We start from the raw sequence: 24,971 nt of genomic DNA, 5'->3' as shown, positions 1-24,971 counted from the left end.
AATCTGGATACCTTCAAGTCAGCCGGCCCTGATAATCTGCACCCCAGGGTACTCAAGGAGCTGGTGAGCATCATAGCCCAGGCCCTGGCACGGATCTTTGAAAACTCCTGGCGCTCTGGTGTAGTGCCGGAAGACTGGAAGAAGGCCAATGTGGTGCCGATCTTCAAGAAAGGGAGGAGAGTGGATCCGGCTAACTACAGGCCCATCAGCCTGACTTCTATCCTGGGGAAGATCTTAGAAAAGTTTATTAAGGAGGCCATCCTTGACGGACTGGCCCAGGCTAACATTCTAAGGGATAGCCAGCATGGGTTTGTTGCGGGTAGGTCTTGTTTGACCAATCTCATTTCCTTCTATGACCGGGTGACCTATCACCTGGACGAGGGAGAAGAGATTGATGTCATATATCTTGACTTCAAAAAAGCTTTTGATCTGGTATCCCATGATCACCTCCTGGCCAAACTGGCCAGTTGCGGCCTTGGCTCCACCACGATCCGCTGGCTGGGAAATTGGCTCCGTGGTCGGACCCATAGGGTTGTAATTGATTGCAGTCACTCATCGTGGTGCCCTGTGACCAGTGGGGTCCCTCAAGGTTCTGTCCTTGGACCCATACTGTTCAACATCTTCATTAATGATGTGGACATTGGAGTTAGGAGTGGACTGGCCAAGTTCGCTGATGACACCAAACTTTGGAGCAAAGCATCCACACCAGAAGATAGGCGGGTGATCCAGACTGACCTGGACAAGCTCAGCAAATGGGCAGATGAGAACCTGATGGTGTTTAACACCGAAAAATGCAAGGTTCTCCACCTTGGGAGGAAAAACCTGCAGCATCCTTATAGGTTTGGCAGTGCTACGTTGGATAGCACTACAGAAGAAAGAGACTTGGGGGTCATCATTGACCACAAGATGAACATGAGCCTGCAATGCGATGCTGCGGCTAATAAAGCGACCAAAATGCTGGCTTGCATCCATAGATGCTTTTCGAGCAAATCCCGGGACATCATTCTCCCCTTGTACTCGGCCTTGGTGAGGCCGCAGCTGGAGTACTGCGTCCAGTTTTGGGCTCCACAATTCAAAAAGGATGTGGAGAAGCTTGAGAGAGTCCAGAGGAGAGCCACGCGAATGATCAGAGGTCAGGAAAACAGATTGTACGATGATAGGCTGAGAGCCATGGGACTCTTTAGCCTAGAAAAGCGCAGGCTCAGGGGTGATCTGATGGCCACCTATAAGTTTATCAGGGGTGACCACCAGGATCTGGGGGAACGTTTGTTCACCAGAGCGCCCCAGGGGATGACAAGGTCGAACGGTCACAAACTCCTGCAAGACCGTTTCAGGCTGGACATAAGGAAGAATTTCTTCACTGTCCAAGCCCCCAAGGTCTGGAACAGTGTGCCAGCGGAGGTGGTTCAAGCACCTACACTGAACACCTTCAAGAGTAAATTGGATGCTTATCTTGCTGGGATCCTATGACCCCAGCTGACTTCCTGCCCTTTGGGCAGGGGGCTGGACTCGATGATCTCCCGAGGTCCCTTCCAGCCCTGATGTCTATGAAATCTATGAAATCTATGAATCTCACAGCCCCCCATCCCACTCCCCCTCCTGCTTACTCTTCCCTCTCTTCTCCCCACCTTCCATCCTGCAGACAGCATCGGAACTGGGAGTGGGGGTGGGGCTAGGGGAGAGCGGCTGCAGCTAGGCAGCCTCTCTCTGCTGGATCAGTTCCAAGGTGGAGCTTGATCCCCTACTCCTGGACCCAACAGCAAACCTCTTTTTGGTCAGGGGAGTTGCTGTAATTCATGGTGCTTTTTGTGAAGCAGCATGAGTTGAAGCAGGGAGCTGAACATCTGTCAGCACCCTAAAAACACTAAGGACATATGGGTGCCTTAAAGTCAGCCTCTTTCTGGGGCTTAGTCAGTATGGCTATTTGCAGACATGGCAAAAAAAATGGTACTTTTCTTTAAACTCAGTGTGCTCCTGCGCAAAGCCCAGCACATGCCCAGAAGAGGCACTGCCTTAGTTGCACCCGGCTTTCCCGACATCTATAGAAATTGGACACTTTAGTGAGGCTTTTTTGGCACTTTTATCTAATAGCTGATTGATTCAGCTTTAGCTAAATCGCCAAAAATCCCCGCTTTTGTGCCCAATCTTTACAAACACTAAAGAGCCGGGTTGAAGTAATGGGCTGCTGCTTTGGTAGAGTACGTTTGGGATTGAGGGGGGGAAGGGTTTCCTCCGTGTCTGTCAGTGCCTTGTATTTTGGAATACAGAAGGCATCTTCCTCCATTTTTTAACTTTCCTGAGTAAAGTATCTATGTCCTTTCTTTAATAAAAAAGAACAGTATTTTATGTTATATTCTGAACAGACACAGGACTGGAATCTGAGATGCTCTTCTCCCAGGAGAAGACCTTAACCACTATGTTATAGAATCACGTTCACTCTCATTCATGCTCTCCCTCCCTAGCCAAATCAATAGTTAATTAGTTTTGTAGAGTGAAGCAGCTTTAACAGGGGTCTGTCCTGGGTCCGATATTGTTTAATATCTTCATTATTGAGTTGAAGAAGTACATGTATAGCAAATTTTCAGACAACACCAAGTTGGGTGGTATTGCAGACATGTTGGAGGGTAGAATTAGGGTTGAGAACAACTTTAGTAAACTGGAGAAATGGTTTGGAATCAGTGGAATGAAATTCAGTTAAGACAAGTACAGAATAAGTGGCTAGACTGTGGTCATACAGAAAAGGAAGTGGGGGTTATACTGGAGCATAAGCTAAAGCTGAACTAACAGTATGTTCTTGCTGCAAAGGCGGCCAATAATATATTACCATGTTCTTTCACATACAGTGTACACCTTTGCCTATCAAAACTGGGGTGCATACTTTAAGTAGGGAAGTTATTTTCTTCACTGGAAAAGAAGCAAGCCAGGAGACACCCTGCATACCAAGCAGCTACCAAGATGTTGAGCACTGATGAGATCTCGCTTAGAAAACTATACCCAGTGTTTGGTCCCTGACTTCAAGAAAGATATGGGAAAATGAGAAGGAGTCCAACATAGAAGAGCAAAAATGATTAGAGGCCTGAGAAACATGATGTGATGGGGCCATCCCTGGCGCCAGGCACAATGTCGGCCCACCCACCTGTCTAAGGCAGTCTGCCCTGACTCACTTGCCATGCCTTCATGTATCTAAACCAGATGGAAAGTATGGGAGGCTGCCCATTTAATGCCCTGATGCCAAGGCCGTAATACACAGCTCCAACCTTCCCTTTACTGTGTACCATGTCTCGCAGCTGGCATCCAAAATTCACTTCCACGATTACTCCCCCAGCCCCATTGCTGGGCCACATCCAGCCTGTGGCCCAAACTTGGCCTCAGGTGTCCTCAGACATGCCTTGGCCACATGCCCCCTCACTGGGGCCTCAACTCCCACACATGCTGTGGGCATCTTGCCTCTCATTAGGCTCCTAGCCCCTCACACTCTGTCCCCTCACTGGGGTAACTACTCCGCCCATCCACTGGGGCCTCAGGGCTTGATGCCTGGACCCCACTCTCAGCCTACGGCCCACTCAGGCCTCAGACATCTGTTGACATACCTGAACCTCACTCTCATTCTGGCCTCCCACTAGGCCTCCTCTCTCTGTTACAGGCATTGGACCCTGTGTTGTTGCCCAGGCCTCACTCTCTCAGGCTTTGGGCCTTGGGCTCTCCTGGTCCCTGTGCTTCCACCCAAGCCTGGTGCTTTTCTCTTAGAATGTACTCCCCTAGCCTTTCCCTTCCACAGGGCCACCCGCAAGGCAGTGGGGGCTGAGGCTTTCTTGCCCCATACTTGCCTTTCAGTAGGGAGGCATTGGTGTGCCATTTCCTGGAAACTGTCCTGCCACAGGTAGCCCTACCATGCCATCCAAACCCAGGAGGGTGTAGTTTTAGGTTATTCTCCAGGACCACTGCAGGCCTACCTGCTCTGATCTTTCATCACCCCTCTGGGCTCCTTGAGGGTCTCTCTGGGCTACTCACTCACTCACTCTGTTGCAGCTTCCATCTCATAGCCTGCTTTCTGTTTCTGGCCCCATCTCTCTTAGCCCGAGCATGTGTTTCATGCTTTGGCCCAACCAGCATTATTTTATTATTCATAATTAACAAGCTTTGTAGAAATAAGTTTGTCATGCTTTAGAAAATAAGATAAAATTGTCTAAGCTGTACTTTGAGAGCATCCTGTATTATTAATAATTAGCATTTTGAGCTGACAAATCATCTATCTCCTAAAAGAGCTTTTTGAAGGCTTATGTTTCCGGACTTCAGTGTAATTAGACTACTCTAATATTGTGTTATTGGAGGTCTCCTTATACTATACCAAGCTATAGTATCTGCATACCAACTTTCAGTAGTATCTCTCCCAACTATATAGTTGGTCTAATAAAATAGATCTCAAAAGGACCCTTTCCTGGAGCACCTCAGCTACAACAATTCTTTGACTCCTTGATCTCCAATCTTTGTATCACTACCCTGAAGAAAATTAACTAGATTCTTAACTTCAAGCAGATGAGTAGTCCCAATAATTCAGTGGACTATGCACATATGAACAGTTGTTTCTTTGCTTTCCTGGCTTGGAGACAGAGTGCCTTCATCAATATGTAAAATATATGTGTTGCTTTACCTTTTAATATGCTCAGGTATTATGTCAGTCAGCATATTAAAAAACTTGGGTAGATTTTTTCTTGCATTTAAAGCTGCAGTTAGTGTTTTCAATGCACTATAGACATGAAAAAGCACTATAGACATGAAGACATAATTATATTTCTTTTTATAAGGGTATGGTGATAAAAAATACTGAATTATTGCTTGTGATACATGATCAAAACTTCAGAACAGAGATATAACAAAAATGAGCAAGTTTAGCCTTTGAATGAAATATTAAAGGAAAGGAGAAGATAATGCCTGTATAGTATTTGAATTATTTTGTTTTACCCACTAGGTAATAAGCTCAATGAGCTCCCTTTCAGAGTATTGCTTACCCTCTATTCTTCGCACTTTGTTTGATTGGTATAAAAGACAAAATGGCATTGAAGATGAATCTCATGAATATAGACCAAGAACAAGCACCAAATCTAAAAGGTATGCTCTTGAATAAGCTTTTAACCATTATTGATGGTTTTTAAGATACATTAAATGTATTACATTGAAGCATTCCTGTTGTTTTGACTGGCTTCAGAGCACTGGAATTTTGGACAACTGGAATTTCAAGAAGATAAAATAATAAACTCTTGACCTTGAATAATCACTTTTTAACCTAAAGAGAAAATTAAAATTTCTGTGTACATCTGTCTAGATTCTTGGGTAAGAATATCTAAATGCATCTGTATCTAAATACACAGTCAAAATTCTTAGGTAAGAATAATACTTATCTATAAAAAAAATCCATAGTCTCTTAATTTTTCATCTTATTCTTCACATCATATTATTAGAACTCTTGTCCCAGATCAAATAAAGTTGGTGCTAACTTAGACTTTTTGCTTATTTCATAGTTACCCAGTCATTCACTTTCATGTTTAATCCTAAATTTTACCGTATCAAGTTATTATAAAGGAATTCAATATTCCTAGAATTAATATAATGTACTTGGAAAAAACCATGTCAACCACAGCATTTGTTTTCACCGCCATGTGGAATTTTGTGACTGCATTTAAATAGTGGGTTTTTTTAGAAATTGTCTTTGTCTGCCTTACTCTTATCCCAGGCAATGTAATAAGAATAATTTCCCACCACTTCACTGACCAAGGCTTTTGTAGATTTAACCTGCTGCTTCGTCACCAAAAAATTATTCTGAGTTACAACAATCTCCTGGAACAAACAGAAGTTCACTGTTGGTTCCAGGGGAGAGCTGGAGTGATTTCCTGCAGGTGGAGTGGTTTCCTCTAGCAACCTCCCCATCTCACTCCCAGTCTGTCCCTGTTTCAGAATGGGAGGGAGGAAAGGGAGCAGAGGGAGCTCATTCTAGGGGTTCCCCAGCCAGCTCTGGAGGGTGGGCTGGGGATGTATTGGAGCCCCACAGCCCCTGCCTCAGGGGGTTGTAGTACACCCCCGCCCCACCCTCTAGTAGGGACTAAAAAAACCCCAAACCATCCCCCCTCCCATTCTGAAAACAGTGACAGGCTGGCAGGCAGTGCAGACAGACGTTACAGAAGATTCTCTGTTTTGAAACATCTTAACCTGATTTTCACCCTATTGGCCATTTTTTAAGCTGTCTGCAGCAATGCACTTGTGTTTCATCAAGAGTGGAGGAAAATCATATTTAGGCCCATTAGTCCAATTAGATACCTAAAAGTTTGAATAGGATCTGTCTCCTAGTATATAATGGTAAAGGGAGAGGGCACTGTATTGTTATGGATTCTCAACCAGTTTTAATGTTAAAATTCAGCACAGCGAAGACAGCTGATGCCTCCACTGTTTATTTAAATAATTATCCTCAAATAAAAAATGACATTAACTTGGTCTTTTTGCTCTCTTCATAGTTGCCCAATATTTCAGTTACTTGTTTAGTCCCATATTTGTCCTGTAAAGTGGATAGTTAAGCTGCTCATGGTGGGTTGAACAGCTGTATAGTAACTGCCACTTAAATGCAAGTTGGAAGAAATCCCTTTAATGCTTCCAGATATTCTAAGTATCTCTCCACCCCATTCCATATAGCTGAAAAAATGTTTTTTTCAAATTATGAACTTATTTATGGAGAAGACTGTAAAGCTACTTCTACAAATACCTGACACACATATTTTGGTGTGAGATATTTTTGGTATGAGACTACTATGCCAGCTTGAAGATTTTCTTTATTCTTGCCAATTTATAGAATAATTGAAATTAATAAATATAATTAAATTAATAGAACTTAATTGTAGTGGAAGCAAAAACAATTATCACTATTATGTCATGCTTTTGATGCTTTTTTCTAGTTTTATTCAATCAGGATAGAATAAGAAAATGAAATAAAATGTCACCACATCAAGCAAATCTTTTCTAATGATCTTTGATACATTGATTGAGCTTCTTTTTGCAAGTCCAATTTTGTTCACTGACTAAAATTCTTTCACCATTTTCTTTTTGCGCAGTTTTGTTGCCCACTTGTTTATTATAGACCTGTAGTCAGTACGACACAGTAAACAGTAATACAACCTTAAGTAAATGTTGACGCCAAAATTTTCAAAACTTAATGTATAAAGTCAAGTACCTCCTACTATTCATTCTTCAGAAAATCAGCCTCTGATTTCACTGTCTAAATATGGTTTGAGGAGTCTGACTTAGGCATTTTATTTTACTGGGGAGCAACGCGGTTGAAAATCAAAGAAGGAGCTAAATGTGGATTTGGTAATTTAACTTTGCCTCCTAATTAAAAAAAAAAACAGTCTGAGCTAATTTCTGACTAAACCAGCAAGGCTACTGTTTCTACTTAAAAACTGATTGTTAAATTAATAAATTCAACAATCATAGAGAAATCAAAATATAAAAACTACCAAGTGGAATTCAGTTTAACCATTGCTGAATTATAACAGAAACATAAAAATAAGTTATAGGAAGTGAATCAGTCCCATTTTAGCTTCTGTAGGTAAAAAGGGAGGGAGGAAATGAAAGGAAGAGCATACTGACATCTGATAATAGGTCAGTAACTGGGCTGTGTGTGATAGGTTTTAAGCAACTGCCAATGCACTTCCCTTTCTTTTCACTTAAATTTATAGTTTTAAAAAAACAAAAATGTAACCCATTTTATTCATCTTGTTGTACTGTAATATTGGCAGATATTCTCATTACAAGTGTATTTCTTGTTTTGATTTTGCAGTGATGAACAACAGCGAGACTATTTAATGGAAAGAAGAGATCTGGCTATCGATTTCATTTTTTCATTAGTACTAATAGAAGTTTTGAAACAGGTAGATGATCCTCAAATTATTCATAATATGGTAAATGTTTGAAGATACGCATTGTTTTATCTCTCACACTGATGTTCAAATTGTTCATTTCTGTTTGTAGCCTAAACCAAGGCTTGGGAACCTATGGCCTGTGAGCTGGATCCAGCCTGCAAAACCATTTGATCCGGCTAGCAGACATGGGGCTTTGGTAGCATTCAGCAGTGGGGGAGGTCCAGCAGCAGTTGCTTTCCCCTGCCATCATGGGGAGAACTGCCAGCTGCAGGCGCTCTTCCCCTGTCATTGCAGGGGAGGGAAAGTGGTGGCTGCAGGTGCTTTGCCTATCTCACTACTGGGGAAAGAGGTGGCAGTGGCTGTGTCCTAGCACTCAGCCACCTGCCCATCTCAGATCTTAACTGGGTCAGTCTGGCCTGCAGCCTTAAAATATTGTTAACTACTGGCCTAAACAGTTTAAGGCAAAAATGACTGTTAAATGTCTTCTTTACTTATTGCTGTCTTCCTGTCACCCTTACGGAAACTAAATTCATCGTTAATACAGACTTCATTTTGCCGTGTTTTCAGAAATGAAATATTTGTTTTCGGTACTAAGCCATCTTTATATGACTGGCCCAGTTTTCAGCTGGTATAATATTTGCGCAAGGATGATATCCAGAAGTAATATTAACTCTAAGGTATGAAGCCTATGCTTTCATACTTATTGTCAGTTGTCCTTTATTTTATATTTTCAGATTCCACTTCATCCTGTAATAGACAGTTTGGTACATGATGTTATTAACTTGGCTTTCAAGCACTTTAAATATAAAGAAGGGTAAGGTTCTTTCCCATAATCCCACAAAAAAAAAATTCTGAAAGAATTGCTTGTTGACTTGTTTACTTTTACTTGTTAGAGGCAGCATGCTGTCTCATCTATCTGATTTATTTCTTGCTAGGTATCTTGGTCCTAACACTGGAAACATGCATATTGTTGCAGATCTATATGCAGAAGTAATAGGTGTGCTAGCACAAGCTAAGTAAGTATACTTAATGCAATGTCTAAAACAGCCTGAGAGATTTCCCTTTTATCATTCTAGAAGCATGGATAGTCTGATATTCTGGATTTCTTTAAAGGAACTATGGGAATAAATCACTTCACCTAATTAGCGTGACTGAGCTAAAAATGACCCATTACCTGGTCACAGAAACATTTTTTTAGCCTGTTTGTGATTATTTTAATGTAGAACTAAATTTATCTGGTGCAATTGTTATAGATAGAGTAACAAAACCACAATACATGAACATAAATGCAGAACTCACAAGGATCATTTTTGGACCTGCTATCACTTCTTTAAAAAACAGTCAGAGGAACGTTAACTGGGAATGAAGTAAAATACAATTCAGTTTAATTTAATAACATTTAAAAATCCTATGTTTCTTCTTTTTTTGGTTTTACATTCCTCTTTTTACCTATTTTTCCCTTATATTGTTTTATTAATATTATTTTTTTCAGTCTATTCTTTATGTTATCGTTTTCTAGTAAATTGTTTTTTGTGGTGGAGTCAATAGGGCTATTCATGAAAGAAACTCTATACTTGGTGTTTGGAGGACTGGAACCTACATCACAAAAAGAATGATGGAAATGGCAGTTCCCAGAGAGATTTTATGGGCGAGTAAGGACAATAAAATCATGTAACTGCTGAAAAGAGTCATAGATACCTACAGAGTAACATAGGACCATTGTATGCCATTCTCCCTGAAGATATTTTCATTCCTTTCTCTCTCTATCATCTACCCTGTAATTTCTTCTATTTAATGTTTTCTCTTTCCTCCCTGGGTTATCTGCTTTCAGACTTCAATTTCCAGTTCAGTTCAGAATTCCATTTGGTAATAAGCAGAACAATAATACAACAAGCAGAAAAGTGCTCATCCCATTCTCTTTTTTTGTATTCAAAGATTTTCTCTCTTATTTTGTTCATGAAATCATTTCAAATGGTGTTCTTTAAGTTGACTGTAGATTTTAGTCTGGACACATATCTATATAGACCCAAAATCATGCCCAGACATGCCTCATTGGAATTGAAATGTGTGAGCATGGGCTCCTTTTCCTGTAGAGTGCCTTCATCACTCTGGTGTACAAGTTCACCAACACAAACAAGAAATCCCACTGGAAGAGGTAGAAGGAAGAAGGATTTAGAGCTCTCTCCTTCACAGCTTGACCTTTCCACCAAGACTTCACAACTTGAGTGGTCCCCAAAAAAAGCTTACTAAGGAGTTGGCACAGAAGATGCATGCAAAGGAGATGATATTTATAGGACAACCAAAAGCTTATTCAGAACCCAAAAGGTGAATGCTACCACTGCTCTGCTTACCCCCACACCCATCCCCTTGCCCACAACTGAATGGCAGAGGAAAGTAGAGGGAGAAGTATCAGCATTCATCCCTTGGAGTTTAGACCTGCATGGACAAGCTGGTAAGCTCAGAGAGCTCAGTGTTTATGCAACGCACGTTTGAAGGGAGATGCAAAAGCAAGCCCTGCACCCCTTCTCAATCCACCCCTGCCACCAACCTGTTTCCAGAACACGAGGACATGTTCAAGATTATGCTCCAGACAGTAGCCATGGGGGGAGCCCTATTATGTTCTCCTCACCATCCCCAAACAAAAAAATAGTTAGTATGGCTGTGCAAAACAGCACCATTCTGCTTTGACTTCTGTTTTGTTATTTTGACAGAACAGTGTTTTGTTTCGAGTTTCATTTCATTTCAAAAGCACTGTCCCATTTAGTTTCGTCAAAACTGTTTCTACATTTCATCCATAGCAGCCTTAAAACAAAACACCAGGTGAAATGTTGCACAGTGCTAGTAGTTAGTGACCTGAGCTAATAGTTTGGCACCTGGCATACTACAGCTGGATGATTTCTGAAGATTTCAATAATTCTTGAAAAGATGACTTTTCCCCTTCTGTCTCTCTCTACCATCCAAAACTACAATTGGAGATGGACCATGATGAGCAGCAAGAAACTAAAGCAGAGTACCATGTGAAGCATCCATACCTAACATTCTAAATTATTTGCTAAAGCTGAAACAGAATGGTGTCTTGATGACCTCAGTCTAGGAAACATTTGGCAGCAGTCTTAGATTCATAGATGCTAGGGTCAGAAAGGACTTCAATGGATCATCAAGTCTGACCCCCTGCCCATGGCAGGAAAAAGTGCTGGGGTCATGTGACTCCAGCCAGGTGCTTGTCCGGTCTCCTCTTAAAGACCCCCAAAGTAGGGGAGAGCTCCACCACCCTTGGAAGCCCATTCCAGATTCTGGCAACCCTAGAAGTTCTTCCTGATATCCAACCCTAATCTACTCTCTATTAGCTTGTTGCCATTGTTCCTGATTATTCCAAGGGGCACCCTGGTAAACAGAGCATCTCTACACAGACACTATCTAAATTCGTTTTCAACATGAGATAGTTTTGACCCGATTACCATTACTACACCATGGTACATGAGAATCCATAGTATTTTCTTATATTTGTAAAATAAATTAACTACAGTACCTAAGATTCAATGACATTGTAACAGCTAGCAAGAGAACCTTAAAGCTAGAATCTAAAACCTAGCTGAATATTTTTATGTTTATCATTTAAACTTTTCCCTTTGTAAATATTGCAAATGCTTACAATAAAATGTCTTTTATCCTGAATTCCAAAACATGTAGGAGGACTAATTTATGCTAGAGTTAGATTGTATATATGAAAGAACACTAATGCAGAATGACTTGGAAAGCTTATTAGATACACAGCAATATCAGGAGCTTGGACTCTATACTTTACTCTCATATTCTAAGCTTGTGCTGGGTAGGAAGTAGTGCAGCCTGCCTTTAAGATAAAGGAAAGTGGTTTGCATTGCATTCAGTCATCCCATCCTTTCAGCCCATCTTTAATGTTTACAGGCAGCAAGGGAGTCATGTTCAGTGATCTTTAGTCATAAAGATACTGCAACTTAATGAAGGGGTTAGAGAGATGGATAATATTGTAGGGCAATCCCAACGGACAACACAAATGCCAAGTAGAAAGACATCTAGTAAGGTATGCTAAAGCTCAAATGATGATTTAAAACAGAATTCTTTTATTGTTTTTTTTTTTAGGCACCTTGTAATACATGTTAAATATTACTGCCAGCCTATTGTTTTGTAACTCACCAATCTGATTCCTTAGATTTCCTGCTGTGAAGAAAAAATTCATGGCAGAATTAAAAGAGTTGCGACATAAAGAGCAAAGCCCTTATGTGGTTCAAAGCATTATCAGTCTAATAATGGGAATGAAATTCTTTCGCATTAAGATGTATCCTGTGGAGGACTTTGAAGCCTCTCTTCAGTTTATGCAGGTAACATTCGCTGGTACATGTTATGATGAGTCACTGCCACATCAGGTCCAGGTGGGCAGCTGTGATGTCCTCACCAGCCAGTCAGGGGGGACTCTGGGAGTCTTCAGCAGCCTAGGGAGCTTGCACGGCATGCTTGGAGGTGTATGAGAGCCCCTCCATCTGCTGCGCTCAGGTCCAGCAGGCAGGCTCTGAGTTCCTGCTCCCCCAAAGGGTAACGTGTTCTGCTTCCACCTGACCTAAATGAGGGCAGTTAGAGCAAAGCTCAAAAGTTAGAGCACCTTTGCTGCGGGCTTCTTGAACACCTGTACTTAGCCTCTTATTCCTGACTGCAGACATAATCAGTATACCTGTGTGGAGTACTGTTAAGAAGGATATTATTTCTTTAAGTTATCCACAATTTTCAAGGGGTGGACATACGCATATGCACATGCGCGTGTACACACACACACACACACACACACACACACACACACACACACACACACACACACACACACACACACACACACACACACACACACACACACACACACACCAGCCCCCAGGAAGTTCCAGTAAGGCTCTGCTTATTGGAATGCAGCCAGTTTGCGAGTTGTCAGTCAAGCAAAAAGCACACACAGTGAGCAAAGCTGCATGTCCTGACAGCTCTGATTTAATCTGCAGGGAGCAGTTCCAGTCAGTTTTGTTCTTAATCTATTTATTCTTGCATTGATGTCTATAAGAGAAGTCCACTTTTCAAGGTTTGCATTGTTTTTCTTTTGGAGAAGGATCAGCTGATCAAGCCAGCACAAATATAAAACAAGTATTATGCAATGAAATGTCAGTCTGAAGCAAAATTATCACTATTTTGTGTTGTAGTGTGTGATTTTTATCTCTGAACATGAAACACTGAGATTAAAGTTAAGTTTCCCTCTTAATATATAACTTGCATATTAAGGGATTATTATCCACTACATGATGCACAGAATTGATTGCTTTAACGTTATATTCTGTGTTGTAAACCCCTAATTGGGAGGTCAGCCCAGGTTGAGGGGTCAGTCCAGGTCTGTATGGCAGGGGGGTGGGGCTACCTTCCCCCCTCCTGGTGCCAGTTCCCAGCATAACAACGTGCAGGTCTGGGCAAATCTGCTGCAGCTGCTGGCTGCCATTGTCAAGAGGCTAGGGCGAGGGCAAAGGGAGCCCTCCCCACCACCACAGCCCCCCCTCTATAGCTTGTTAGCTGGGGTCTTTGGCATAGCCAGGATGGGTCTGTGCAGTGACAGGGCTCCCTACCCCTAGCTCCAGTTCCTGGTGTGGGGAAACGCAAAGCTGGGCTGCCTCTCCTGCAGCTGATGGCTGCCATTGTCAAGAGCCTGGGGCAGGGAAAAAGGGAGCCACCCCCACCCCCACCCCATGGGGACCAGACCCAGCACCTCCCAAAGACTTCAGCTTGCAATCTGTAGGGGAGCCAACCTGGTGGGGGGGGTCCCTTTCCCCCCACCCCAGCCTCTTGACAGGGACAGCCAGCGGCCTGGAACTGTGGTCGAGGGGGGAAGGAACCCCCTGCCTGGCCCAGCCCCTCCAGTGACCCCAACTAGCAAGCGTGGAGGGGCTTTTGCAGTTGGGGGCAACCACCCTGAACCACAAGGGAGGCAGGGCTAGTGGGGGGCTGCTCCAGCAGCCTCCTAGGAGGCATGCAGCAGTGCTCCATCTGCTGGCCTTGGCCAGCTGCAGGCAGGCATCAAGACCTCTCCCCCACCCCAACCACATATCTGTTCTGTTGGAACATGGAACATCTAATTTATACAGCTTTAAGAAAAGTGTGATAATTAGAGCACTTTCCTCCAGGGGCTTTTTGAACATCTGTACTTAGCCTGAGAGCCCAGCTCAATGCCAAGCTCCCAGTACATATGTATTATAACATATTTTAAGTATTTGTATGAAAATCAGCCCTATTTGATGTGTTTCGTTGTACAATTTTCAGTTTACGCTTAAGTTTTTCATGAACTTGAGCAGGGTTGAATAGGATTACACTGAGACATGTAAGTACAACATAGTTAGTGGTGGAATAGGATATGGTCCTTAGATCATATAATTAGACTATAATGATCTATGGCATAATTTTATTTGCATGTTCTTGAAAGGGAGAAAAAGATAGTAAGAACCCTCCTTACATACTACCCAGGCTCTTTGACCCTGACACTAAATTGTGATTCTAAGAGCAACAATTCTCTCCTAGGTCTGCCTCGGGATCATAGCTATTTGAGAGTATATAACCTTTCCTTAATCAATTGATCAAATGTTTGCAGGATTTGCACAATAGGAAATAATACTTATCACACTGTGCTTTTACCTAGCATTCAGATGTCCTTATTCCAGCTGATATGCAATTTTTTTTCTTCTCATTGGTTTTCTTCCAGGAATGTGCACATTATTTCCTTGAAGTGAAAGACAAAGATATCAAACATGCATTAGCAGGACTGTTTGTTGAAATTCTTGTCCCTGTTGCTGCTGTAAGTTTGTGTATTTGCATTATTTTGTTATTTTTCAAATTGGAAAAGCCAATATTAAATTAATATATAACATTAAATCTTTTTTTCAGGCTGTTAAGAATGAAGTGAATGTCCCCTGTCTGAGGAACTTTGTTGAAAGCCTGTATGATACAACACTTGAGCTTTCTTCACGAAAGAAGCACTCACTGGTTAGTAAACCTGAGTAAGCTGAAGATAACATTTCTTTGTCAGAGATCTCTGTAGGCAAGAATCTCTAAAGAGTTATGGATCTGCCTCCACATACAACAAAATGTTATTTCAAAAGTAGATATTCGTATTCTTAAAAGATATCCATGTTTATTTTATCCAAGTTATTCTGACTTTACCCGATACCTTGAGATCTGAGTTTCTGGTTATAAAGTGGTTACCTTTTCCCTACCAGCAGCTATTGTGACTATTATCATGAAGCAGAAAAAAGAGCAGAGTTACTGTCAGGTGAGAACTAATGGGGTGCACCATGGCCCACAATTGCACCACCTGCCATATATGTATGCCTCCAGTCCCCATCCAATTCCAGAGGACAGCCAAAATAACTATCCTCTGAGTGAAGGCCTAACTCCACCAGAGTCAACAATTCTTTGTAGGTTGATTGAATGAATTCAGGATTTCACTGTGTCTGTATTCAGTTCTATTATGCGAATAAAACTTTGTGGAAATGACAGCAAGCAAAATCCTTTTCTTCGATCCTCACACAGAGTAGTAAGCAAACAATTCTATAGATGGTGGTAGGACTACTCAGAGTAAATATACTTGGCTTATGTAATGGTTGCACAACTGGGACTTTTCTGTCTGAACACTTTCCTACAAATACCAAACTGAAGGGCAAATGCGTTAAAGTTACAAAATGGAATACATTACATGAAGAGGGTAGTTAGAGTTCAAGCATTTCAAAGAAGAGGAAGAAAATGGCAAGCAACTGGCAGTGCTAAGTGCAGCAAGTATTTCTGGGTGATGGTCTAATGCTGTTCTTTAAACAAGAATGTATATTTCTTTATGGTTTAGGGGGTATGCTTTTACTATAAGATTTGTGTTCTGGGGACTACTAGAGTCTTTATACAGTCAAGTATCCTGAAGACAGCTATTCATCTACCACAGGAATGATTTTGTTCAGGCTGATGAGGAAGCCAACTGTGAAGAAACCTGAATTGCTCCCTGGCTACTATATTCTTGTGTGGAAGATATAGGGCCCCTCTGCACATTCAGGTAAAGGCATGATGGGATCTAATATGCGATCCACACAGATGTGCCTCCTGCCATGCATGACTGTGGGATTGTGACCAGATCCCATCATGCCTTATTGCAGCTGCAGGGGGAGCCTGATCCTAGGCTCCCTCTTCACCACCAAGATTCAAGCTTCTGCAGCTGGGAGGTCCCTCAGCTAACAGCTCCCAGCTGCTGGGGCACACTATGCACTCCTCCACCTGGGAGCCCTATCTGCTGACCCAGACTCCTAGCCCCAGGGGTCCCTGTGTCAAGGAGACCACAGCTGATGTGGTCTCCCAGCCACAAAGGTACATGAAGCACCCCACAGCTTGAAAGACCACATCAGCTGTGCTCTCCAACCCACAGGGGGTGCATGGGGCACCCCTGTGCTGGGAACCCTGTCAGCTCTTAGGACTCCCAACCAAAGGGAGATTTATTCCCAAGTCTGACAACCAGCATCAGCTGGGAACTCCCAGGCTCTGGGGTGCATATGGGCCCCCCAGTTAGGAGCTTCAATCAACATATTCCTCTATCACACCATTAAATTAATGAACATGTGGCCACGTGATCACTTAAGGCATGATTAACTTCTTAATAATAATCACACAGTAAGGCTAGGGACAGACATTCAAAAAGCCTAAGCCTAAATTGATTCAATCTTTGAAGGTTAGTCTAACCTGGCTAGGCTAAATCAGTTTTGTAACCAGACAGACATCCCAGAAATGCAGGCATGGGATCCTGCAGGATGGCCTTGATCTCCCTAAGGCCCCCTTACCATGCCAAGTTCGCCCAATGGGCACCCTCGATTCTTGCCCACCACGTCTTTGATGGTAAATATATAATAGGGAGGCTGCCTTTATGCCGTCTTGGACATGGTTTTGCTGTACTCTCTAACCCCGTGGGCTCCTGGACCCCTTGTGGGTCCTGTTCTGCAATGGGTGTTTTGGGGCACCCTAGCCTTATGGGCTATGCGTGGCTCCAACCCTCCCTTTACCACACCTCAAGCCTTGCAAATGGAACTGACATTGTTCGGTCTGGGTCTTATTACAGTTTGGCCCCCGGTCCTCCTCAGGCCCTCCGCAGCCCTGTCTCACGCTGCGCCTCACTGGCGCTCGGGCCCTCCGCAGCCCTGTCTCGCCCCACCCCCCCACTGGAGCCTGGGCTCTCCACAGCCCTGCAAAGTGTCGCACCCTCTCTGGCGCCAGGGTCGGTGCACCCCAAATGCCGCGCTCTCTCTGGCACCGGGGTCCCCATGCTGCCATGGGTCCCCTATGAGGCCTCCTCCATTCCCTAATAGCCTCACCCAAACCACTGGTCTTAAACAGCAAACAAAACACAAGCCCCTGGGCTATAATATAAATTCAAGCCTCCCGGCTATAACATCATTCAAGCCACACCAGGGGTGCTCTGTCCCTCACCAGTATCAGAGGCTGTACCTGCAGTCCGGCCTCTCCCCTTTGGTTGCTCTGGGAGAGCTCATTCCCCCTTGGCTGCTGGCAGGGAACTGCCATCCTGGCCTCAGCCCTGGGGTTTATATGTGAGCCAGGCCCTGCCACTTCTGGTCAGCTGACTGCTGGCAAATGTGGGCCACTAGCTCACTCTGGCTGCCCTGGTAACCAGCAGCTGGGGCTCCCCACTCTCCGCCAGGGCTCTTTCCCTAGCAGTTTCCACTCTTCAAAGGAGCAGGGCACCTAAGTGCTCTGCAACATCTGTCTTCATCCTGTGTGCCACAGCTCAGAGGTAGCCAGCATGTGGTCTGCTAGCTAATGCTGAGGTGTCTGTGAGGGAGGAATGGGTGAAAGGCCTGATTCGCACAGAGTGGGGAGGGAAAGTGGGGGAGCAGGCAGACACTCTGTGCTTACAAGTCTCTGCATAAGCTGCAGCCATGAAGCAGAGAGGAGGGGCCAGCCCTGATGTAGAGCAGAGAGCCTCACCCAGCCCAGAGAGCATGCTGGGATGCTGGGGGAATCTGATTTAACTTAAACCAGCAAGGGGTCTGGGACAGACATTGCATAAAATGATTTGAGCCAAATCAGTTAAGTCTGATAACTGCATTCAATCAGGTTTATCTCAAACTGTTTTCAGCCAGTCTCAAACTGGTTTATATGCACTGAACATCTGTTCTGTTACCGTTTTAAACCAGTTTCTGATCACTTAAACTGGCTTATGTGTAATGTCTGTCTCTAGCCCCTGTGCAACATGTAGATGGAGCTTAAGTGTCATCTTTTTAACATGGAAAAATTTGTCTTCTTTGTTTCATTAGTTTTCATAGGCCTGATTTCAGTTCTGGCTGTATTCATACCAGAACTGAAATAAATGAGGCACTGGAACAGCGAGACCCATGTCAAAATCAGTATCCCAGATTTTAGCATAATATCTGTAGCCTCTCATTTGCAGTGCTACTGCCAAATATTGATTAAAAATAGATATAGACCAAAAACAAAAAAACAGCTTACATTGTTTGAGTTTTTATCTGGTGTATTGTCTGTTTCTTCATTTTCAATAGCTACCCTACATGATGTAAACTCCAGAAGGCTTATGTTCTGGCCATAATTTAAAGCATGTGCCCATGGAATTTGACAGCTTTCCAAATAAATTTCATGGCTGCAGATTTTGACGGGAGTTAGTTCTTCTCAAAACTGACAACCACAATGAGCTATGGGGTTTCTGTTGCTGAATATAGTACAGTGCAGTTTTTCCCAAGCTACTGCAAGTTAACTGGCAGAGAAATTAGCCCTGTGTGGTTGCAAAATTTTGGCCCGTCTTTTAGGCTCTTATAATAGTACTTAGGCATTTCATTGTTTTTAGTGCAAATGTAATTCTACATTTACACGAAGTAATCCATAAAAATTCATAACAGCTTTAGAGAAACATTCCTTTTAAATTATGCTATTGAATAACATGTTTATGTTGGCTTGTGCATACCGCATAGCACAGGGGTGGCAGGACTGTAAATTTACAGTGATTCTACTGTTAAATTAGGTTCATGTTTTGTTGGCATACAAATAATTCTGTATCATCTTCTTCCTATTTAGGCTTTGTATCCTTTGGTAACGTGCCTGCTTTGTGTCAGTCAGAAGCAGTTCTTTTTAAACAGATGGCATATTTTCCTCAATAACTGCCTATCCAATCTCAAGGTCAGTGTCTTAATTCTTTTGGAATACTTTGCCAGCACACTATTTATTGTGGGTCTGCTACAAATCAGTTTTACAGGATTGTTATGGATTATTGATAATATTTAAACCAATGCATAATTTTATGTCTTGCCAGTGGTTATAATAAAAAGGTATTTAACTGTGCAAGATTTTGTCCATGAAAAAGTTCCTGTCTCTACTCTGAATTTACTGTATCTTTCTTAGAGGAAACAGGCCTGAACCAGGCACTCTAAATATTAGAGATTCAGGTGGGAGAGACTTAAATTGTTGGCAGGGAATGAAGTGGCAGAAGAAATCTGCTAAATGCTGTCCTATTTTATTTCCTTCACTCAGGTAGGGTTTTCTAAGAATTTGCTGCTGGTTTTTAAAAAACTGGATGGTCACATGGTATTGACTCCTCTTTGTTCTCAATCTGTTAAATCTCATTAAAGACTTTACAATTTAACTGCATATTTTTCTGATATTACTTTCTCTTTCTGTATTAGCAACTGTTGTTGTTACATGATTGTAACTGAGAAGGGTGTGGATTGCAAAACAATTTTGATAAAACACAATCCATATAGAAATGCTTTGAGAACATCTGCCCAAAAGTTTTATTTAGAAGAACTAAAGAAAATGGAAGAGAAAACAATTCTAAAATTGAGAAAAAATCATTCCCACACTAGTTGTTAACTATTTGAAAGCTGTTGTCATTTTGCAGACAATTAGTACATACAGTTTTCTTCCAATTTTTAAAGAACTAAAAAATTCTCATAAATTTACCTGGCAGAAATGTATTTTCTCAAAGAAACAGATTCTATACATTTTCTCAACCTCTCTAGCCTGCAGTGATACACTGCATATGTTAAAATTATGATAATTTGTTAAACAGTGAACAAAATTCAAGATGTATGAAAGTTATGTCATCGTTTATTGAGATAAAGAGGAAAGGAAGATAGGTCTTGTGATAAAATACTTATAGTGACTCAGGCCCTAGAAAGATGTAGTATCTGAAGTATTCCATATACCTTTGAAGCTCTCCAAAGAGCAAACATACAGACATTAACAGGTGAAGAAGCACTTCAAAAATGGCTGAAGCACTTTGAAAATAATCATTAAAAATGAGGATCATCTTTGAAATTCTTCCTTTTGAAGTGCTTCCTGAAATACCTCTGTTGTCTTTGGAGGACTGCACTGGCTACTCTGTCCTCTGACATCCCACAGTTGGAAGTAGAAGAACAGGGTAGAAAGCCATGAGCCGCCTGAACCCTAGACACTCAACAAAGAAGAATGGCTGGCCATCCAGAGCAAGCATCTCCCCAATGCTCTGGGTGATCTTGCTTGTCCTTGCAACACGCCCCACTTTGTCTGTGGCTTTCCCTCACCACTCCAGAGTAGCCTGCCTCTGCTTTGTGGGGACAGGGGCTTTAGAGTGAGAGAGGGACTTCTTTTTTGGGCATGCTTGCACTGGTGCCAGGCTAAAGAGAAGCAAAGGCAAGGGGGGCTGTCTCCCGAGATGCAGCAGCATCGCTGTGGTAGTGAAGTGTTTCACCTCCTTGCCCCGGCTGATCTGCCTTCAGCAGTGCTGGCAGGTAGTATACCTGGGATCATTTGCCAACTCAAAATGATCCCACAATACACTACCTCCTCTCCTTCTTGGTTGAGGGTAGGGATCCTGCCTCATTCCCCTCCTCATCAGGCTTGCACAACATCAGGGGAACATGAGCCACCTGCTCCCACAACCTCCTCCAAAGTGCCTTCCAGAAGGGACTTGCCTGTAGGGGAGCTTCCCCTCCTTCCTCAGAATTTCCCTGGCTATGGCAGTCAGATCCCCTGCTTCCAGATCCAGCTCTTCCTCTGGCACTGGGAGGCTCACGCTGGGAGCTGAAATTAGGGTGGAGAAGACTGTCATGCTGGTGCTGGTGGCTATTTCTGGTGTTAGTGGAGGTGGGGCAGGTGCAGGAACAGGTCTTGTTCCCACCTTCTTGCTCCCATTAGCTGCAGAAGCCTCATGGCTGCTGGGGAAGACGCTGCGTCTAAGTTTGGGCAGGGGGGAACTTGCAGCTCTCTTTTACCCCCTCCAGCCCCTCTTGCTCCCCTGACAGAAGACCTGGCACCTGCCTTTCCAGCACGCTTCATAAAGTTTGCTGTGCTGGAAAGTGTGTGTGTGTGTGTGTGTAATATATCTTCTCTGTGCAATATATCTTCTTCTATCTGCTTACTATATCTTTTTTGTGTTTACTATATCTTCTATCTGTAATATATTGGAAAGGTGTATCCAATCCTTTCCAAGAAGAGAGGCTAGCAAAAGAGTGAAGAGGCTGACTAGGAAGCCAGCTGCTGCAGCCAATACCTTTCACACGCTGTTGCTTCCAGACAGTTCACAAAAGGAACTGAAAGGCTTCACACAGAGCCTTATATGCTGTTTCTGTGTCCCTTTCCCAGAGCACTATGATTGGAAGGGAACTCACGGAAAGATCACAGTCACTGGCTAGCTACAGATGTCAATATCAAAGCAGTCTTTCCCCTCCTCTTTTCCCCCTCCCGCTTCTCAGTTGGTTTCCCCACAAGACCACCTTTTCCGAATCACCAAATCTTTTTCTGAATCTTTTTTAAATCAATTTGGATGCTTCAAATTGATTTGGAGCTTTTAATGGATCTCCTGATCAATTTGGATTTGATGATTCAGCTGCTGAATCAACATGAATCCTCTCCAAATTGAACTGGTGACCAAAGCTTTATGCACCCGTAATAATTAATATAACAGAAATAATGAAATTAAGTAAGAATACAGATTAAGTATACAAGCATGGGTGGATCTAGGATTTTGAAAAGGTGGGTGCATATGGTGTTGTGCATCATCACATCCAACACAAAACTTTTTTCCAGTTACAGAGAAACTAGAAGCTTTACTAATATCCTAGAAGGCTAGTACTATATTATTCAGTTTAAGATCAAAACAAAAACCAATATAACTAGTGGAATGTGTACTAATTTGCTAGATTTTATATTAAGTTTAAGGAAATGTAGCAAGCTAGGCAAAAATAGTCAAAAGATACTGTGTCATTTGTCCTGTAGTTGTTCTAATTAAATGTACATTTCTTATTCAGATTGAGCATCTTGATAGCGCCTCCAATACTTTACTGTTAGTCATTTCTACATCTGAATTAGTTTTACCACACCTGAGTTAAGGTTTTTAGCTAGATTTTAAACATTCTACAGAGCTGTGCAGTAGAAGAGCTAGACGGACCATAAAATGCTACTGCATGCTCCAGATCTGGCCTACAGGGCTCCCCACAGGTTTGTAAATTTATCAGCAGGATGAGCAGTGGCAGTGTTAACTGGGGAGTCCCAAGGGCCGGATCTGACCCCCATGCTGGATTTTCAGCTGGATGCTGAAAAACAGAGGCTTTTATTAGGGCTGTGCAAAATTTTGCCAGGTGTTTCATCTCAAAGTTGTTTAGATGCATTTCAAGCTTGAAACAGCAAAATCAAAACGGAACAAAAGGCTTTGAAACAGCTGCGAAATGAAACGAGGGCACTAATGATACACCCGCTAATGATAAGAGTTTTGCCTTGAACAGTTTGAGGTGCAGTTTCCCAGAAACCCCTGCACTGATCTTGAAACCTGGCAGGCGTCATACCCTCAGAAGGGGCTATTATCACTGCAGGTTGCAGCTAAATCAGGCAAGAAATGACAAAGTTATAGGCATTTTCATGATTCCCCGTTATAGCTCATGGGCAAAATGTCAAAATGTGTTGAAACAATGAAATAGTTTCGACGAAATGGAATAGTGCTTTGAAGCAGTGAAATGAAACACTGTCCCTTCAAAACAGCAAAACGACAGTCAAAACAAAACAGTGCTGTTTCACACAGCCCTAGTTTTATGAGTTTTTTGTGAGCCTTTCTTACAAAAAAACTAAAAGTCCGTGTAGGTGTATATAGATATCTGTGATACGGCTTACAGTATTAGGGAAGATCCATACCTGCCAGAATAAATTCCATCTTTTCCACCCAATCAGCCCGTTAGAAAAAGCCTCTGTTTTAAATCCTTGCGCCATTGAAGCCAATGGCAAAACTCCCATTGATTTCAATAGATTCAGGACATAGTCATCCTGGAAGAATAGACAGTTTTTATATGGTATGTGATTTTGACAGAAAAAGGCGGGTGTGTGGAGGAACTATTTCACACCGAGGACTGGTGAGACTATATTTTAGCGTCTAAGTCCTGTCAGGGGATACCTTTTCCCTAGCTAAGCATTCTAAATAAACTCAAGCATCCAAGTCACCTAATTAATCATGGCAAAACATAGAGCTGATAAAAGAGAAGTTGCAATGGAACTGCCCATTAATAAATCACAGATGCATGCTGCAACGTTTTAAACGTTAGGTCAGAATTATAGAGATGTTATATAGATTCTGCCCTTACCAGAGAAAAAGCTCAAATGTGCCAGCTGTACATGCTACACCATAGCTAGAAGAGGAAGGCTGAATGCATTCCCAGGAGTGTGCAGCAATAGGTGCCATGTGCTGCTGCTCTGAAAACAAGCAAAATGTTTAATGTTTCTCTGGTTACCATGTGCTGGTATCTGGGTGAGGACTCTGGACAAACTGTAACTCCTCTGGAATCTGGAGCACCAGCCAATACAGTTTCTGATATGCATAGAATCCTCAGTGGAATGCTGGGTCCTCTGGCTAACAGCTTTGCACTGGTTAATTAGCACAAAGAAGAAGTTGCTGTGTGGGGGGTAACTAGAGAGTCCCCTGAAATACGATATAATCTTCTTAAGATGCCTACAAGTAAGGTGGACAGCCATTTAAATCAGTAAAACCATAAAAACAGCCATTTACATCAGTAAAACTTTTTTTTTTGCATAAGTGTTTTGCTGGATCAAGGCCAGGGTTGTATTAGGTGTTGAAAGATGCCTTACATACCTTCATCCCTTCAGCCAGACCCAGGGTTCTGGTTCTTTTCTTGTGAAAGCACAAACTTCTTTCTTCCAAATACTGCAGTTGTTCTACTACTAGGAGTTCCACCAAAGTTGTCTGAAAGCTGGGAGTCTACTCTGAATTACTAAAGAAATCTTTACGGATCATGGATGCTAAGGAGCTGCTTTATTTAAAAATGTGATTTGCTAATGATTACACACACACACACACACACACACACACACACACACGTTTCTGTCCCTGCATTTGCAGTCTGCAGCAAGTAGTCCGATATGAAAATAAATTACTTTGCCTCTTATAATCCATACAGAATGGGTTTATTTATCTCCAATATAGTAAAATGATTGTTGCAGGCAATGTTCTTTTATTCCAAAGATTAGAAAATATTATTAATGCATTAGAGTCTTTATTTATCATGCTAGGGGCACGTCTACACAAGAACTTTACTGTGCAGTTGACTAATTAGCTGCACTGTAACCATTGCACATCTGCACATAGAATCATAGAAAATTAAGGTTGAACAGGACCTCTGGAGGTCATCTAGTTCAACCCCCTGTTCAAAGCAGCACCATCCCCAACTAGATCATCCCAGCCAAAGCTTTCTCTAGCTGGGTTTTGAAAACCTCCAGCATTTCCACCATCATTGCAACTTCCACAATCTCTCTGGGTAACCTTTTCCACTATTTTACTACCCTCCTAGTGAGAAAATTCTTTGTAATAGCTAACCTAAACTTCCCTTGCTGTAACTTGAGACCATTGCTCCTTGTCCTGTCATCTGCCACCACTGAGAACAGTCTGGTTCCATCCTCTTTGGAAGTCCACTTCAAGTAGCTAAGGTCTGCTATTAAATCCCCTCTTAATCTTCTCTTCTTTAGACTAAATAAGCCCAG

At 42.5% G+C, this 24,971-nt stretch overlaps 1 protein-coding gene across 4 annotated transcripts in view; it reads left to right on the top strand.

Annotated features, from left to right (window-relative positions):
- The window catches only part of FRY (FRY microtubule binding protein), a 447,808-nt gene that overhangs the window by 210,999 nt on the left and 211,838 nt on the right, over window positions 1–24,971 (top strand). For all 4 annotated transcript variants that reach the window (XM_090027939.1, XM_090027923.1, XM_090027916.1 and 1 more), the window contains 8 exons: window positions 4,970–5,109; window positions 7,823–7,913; window positions 8,639–8,718; window positions 8,840–8,920; window positions 12,094–12,262; window positions 14,662–14,754; window positions 14,844–14,942; window positions 19,032–19,133. In XM_090027939.1, the coding sequence (XP_089884065.1) occupies window positions 4,970–5,109; window positions 7,823–7,913; window positions 8,639–8,718; window positions 8,840–8,920; window positions 12,094–12,262; window positions 14,662–14,754; window positions 14,844–14,942; window positions 19,032–19,133 (855 nt within the window). The remainder of the gene's footprint in view (window positions 1–4,969; window positions 5,110–7,822; window positions 7,914–8,638; window positions 8,719–8,839; window positions 8,921–12,093; window positions 12,263–14,661; window positions 14,755–14,843; window positions 14,943–19,031; window positions 19,134–24,971) is intronic.

Source organism: Crocodylus siamensis, chromosome 1 (genome assembly GCF_052110815.1).
Source record: "Crocodylus siamensis isolate JL-2025a chromosome 1, ASM5211081v1, whole genome shotgun sequence".
NCBI lineage: Eukaryota > Metazoa > Chordata > Crocodylia > Crocodylidae > Crocodylus > Crocodylus siamensis.
This window is presented reverse-complemented; position numbering and strand designations above follow the sequence as displayed.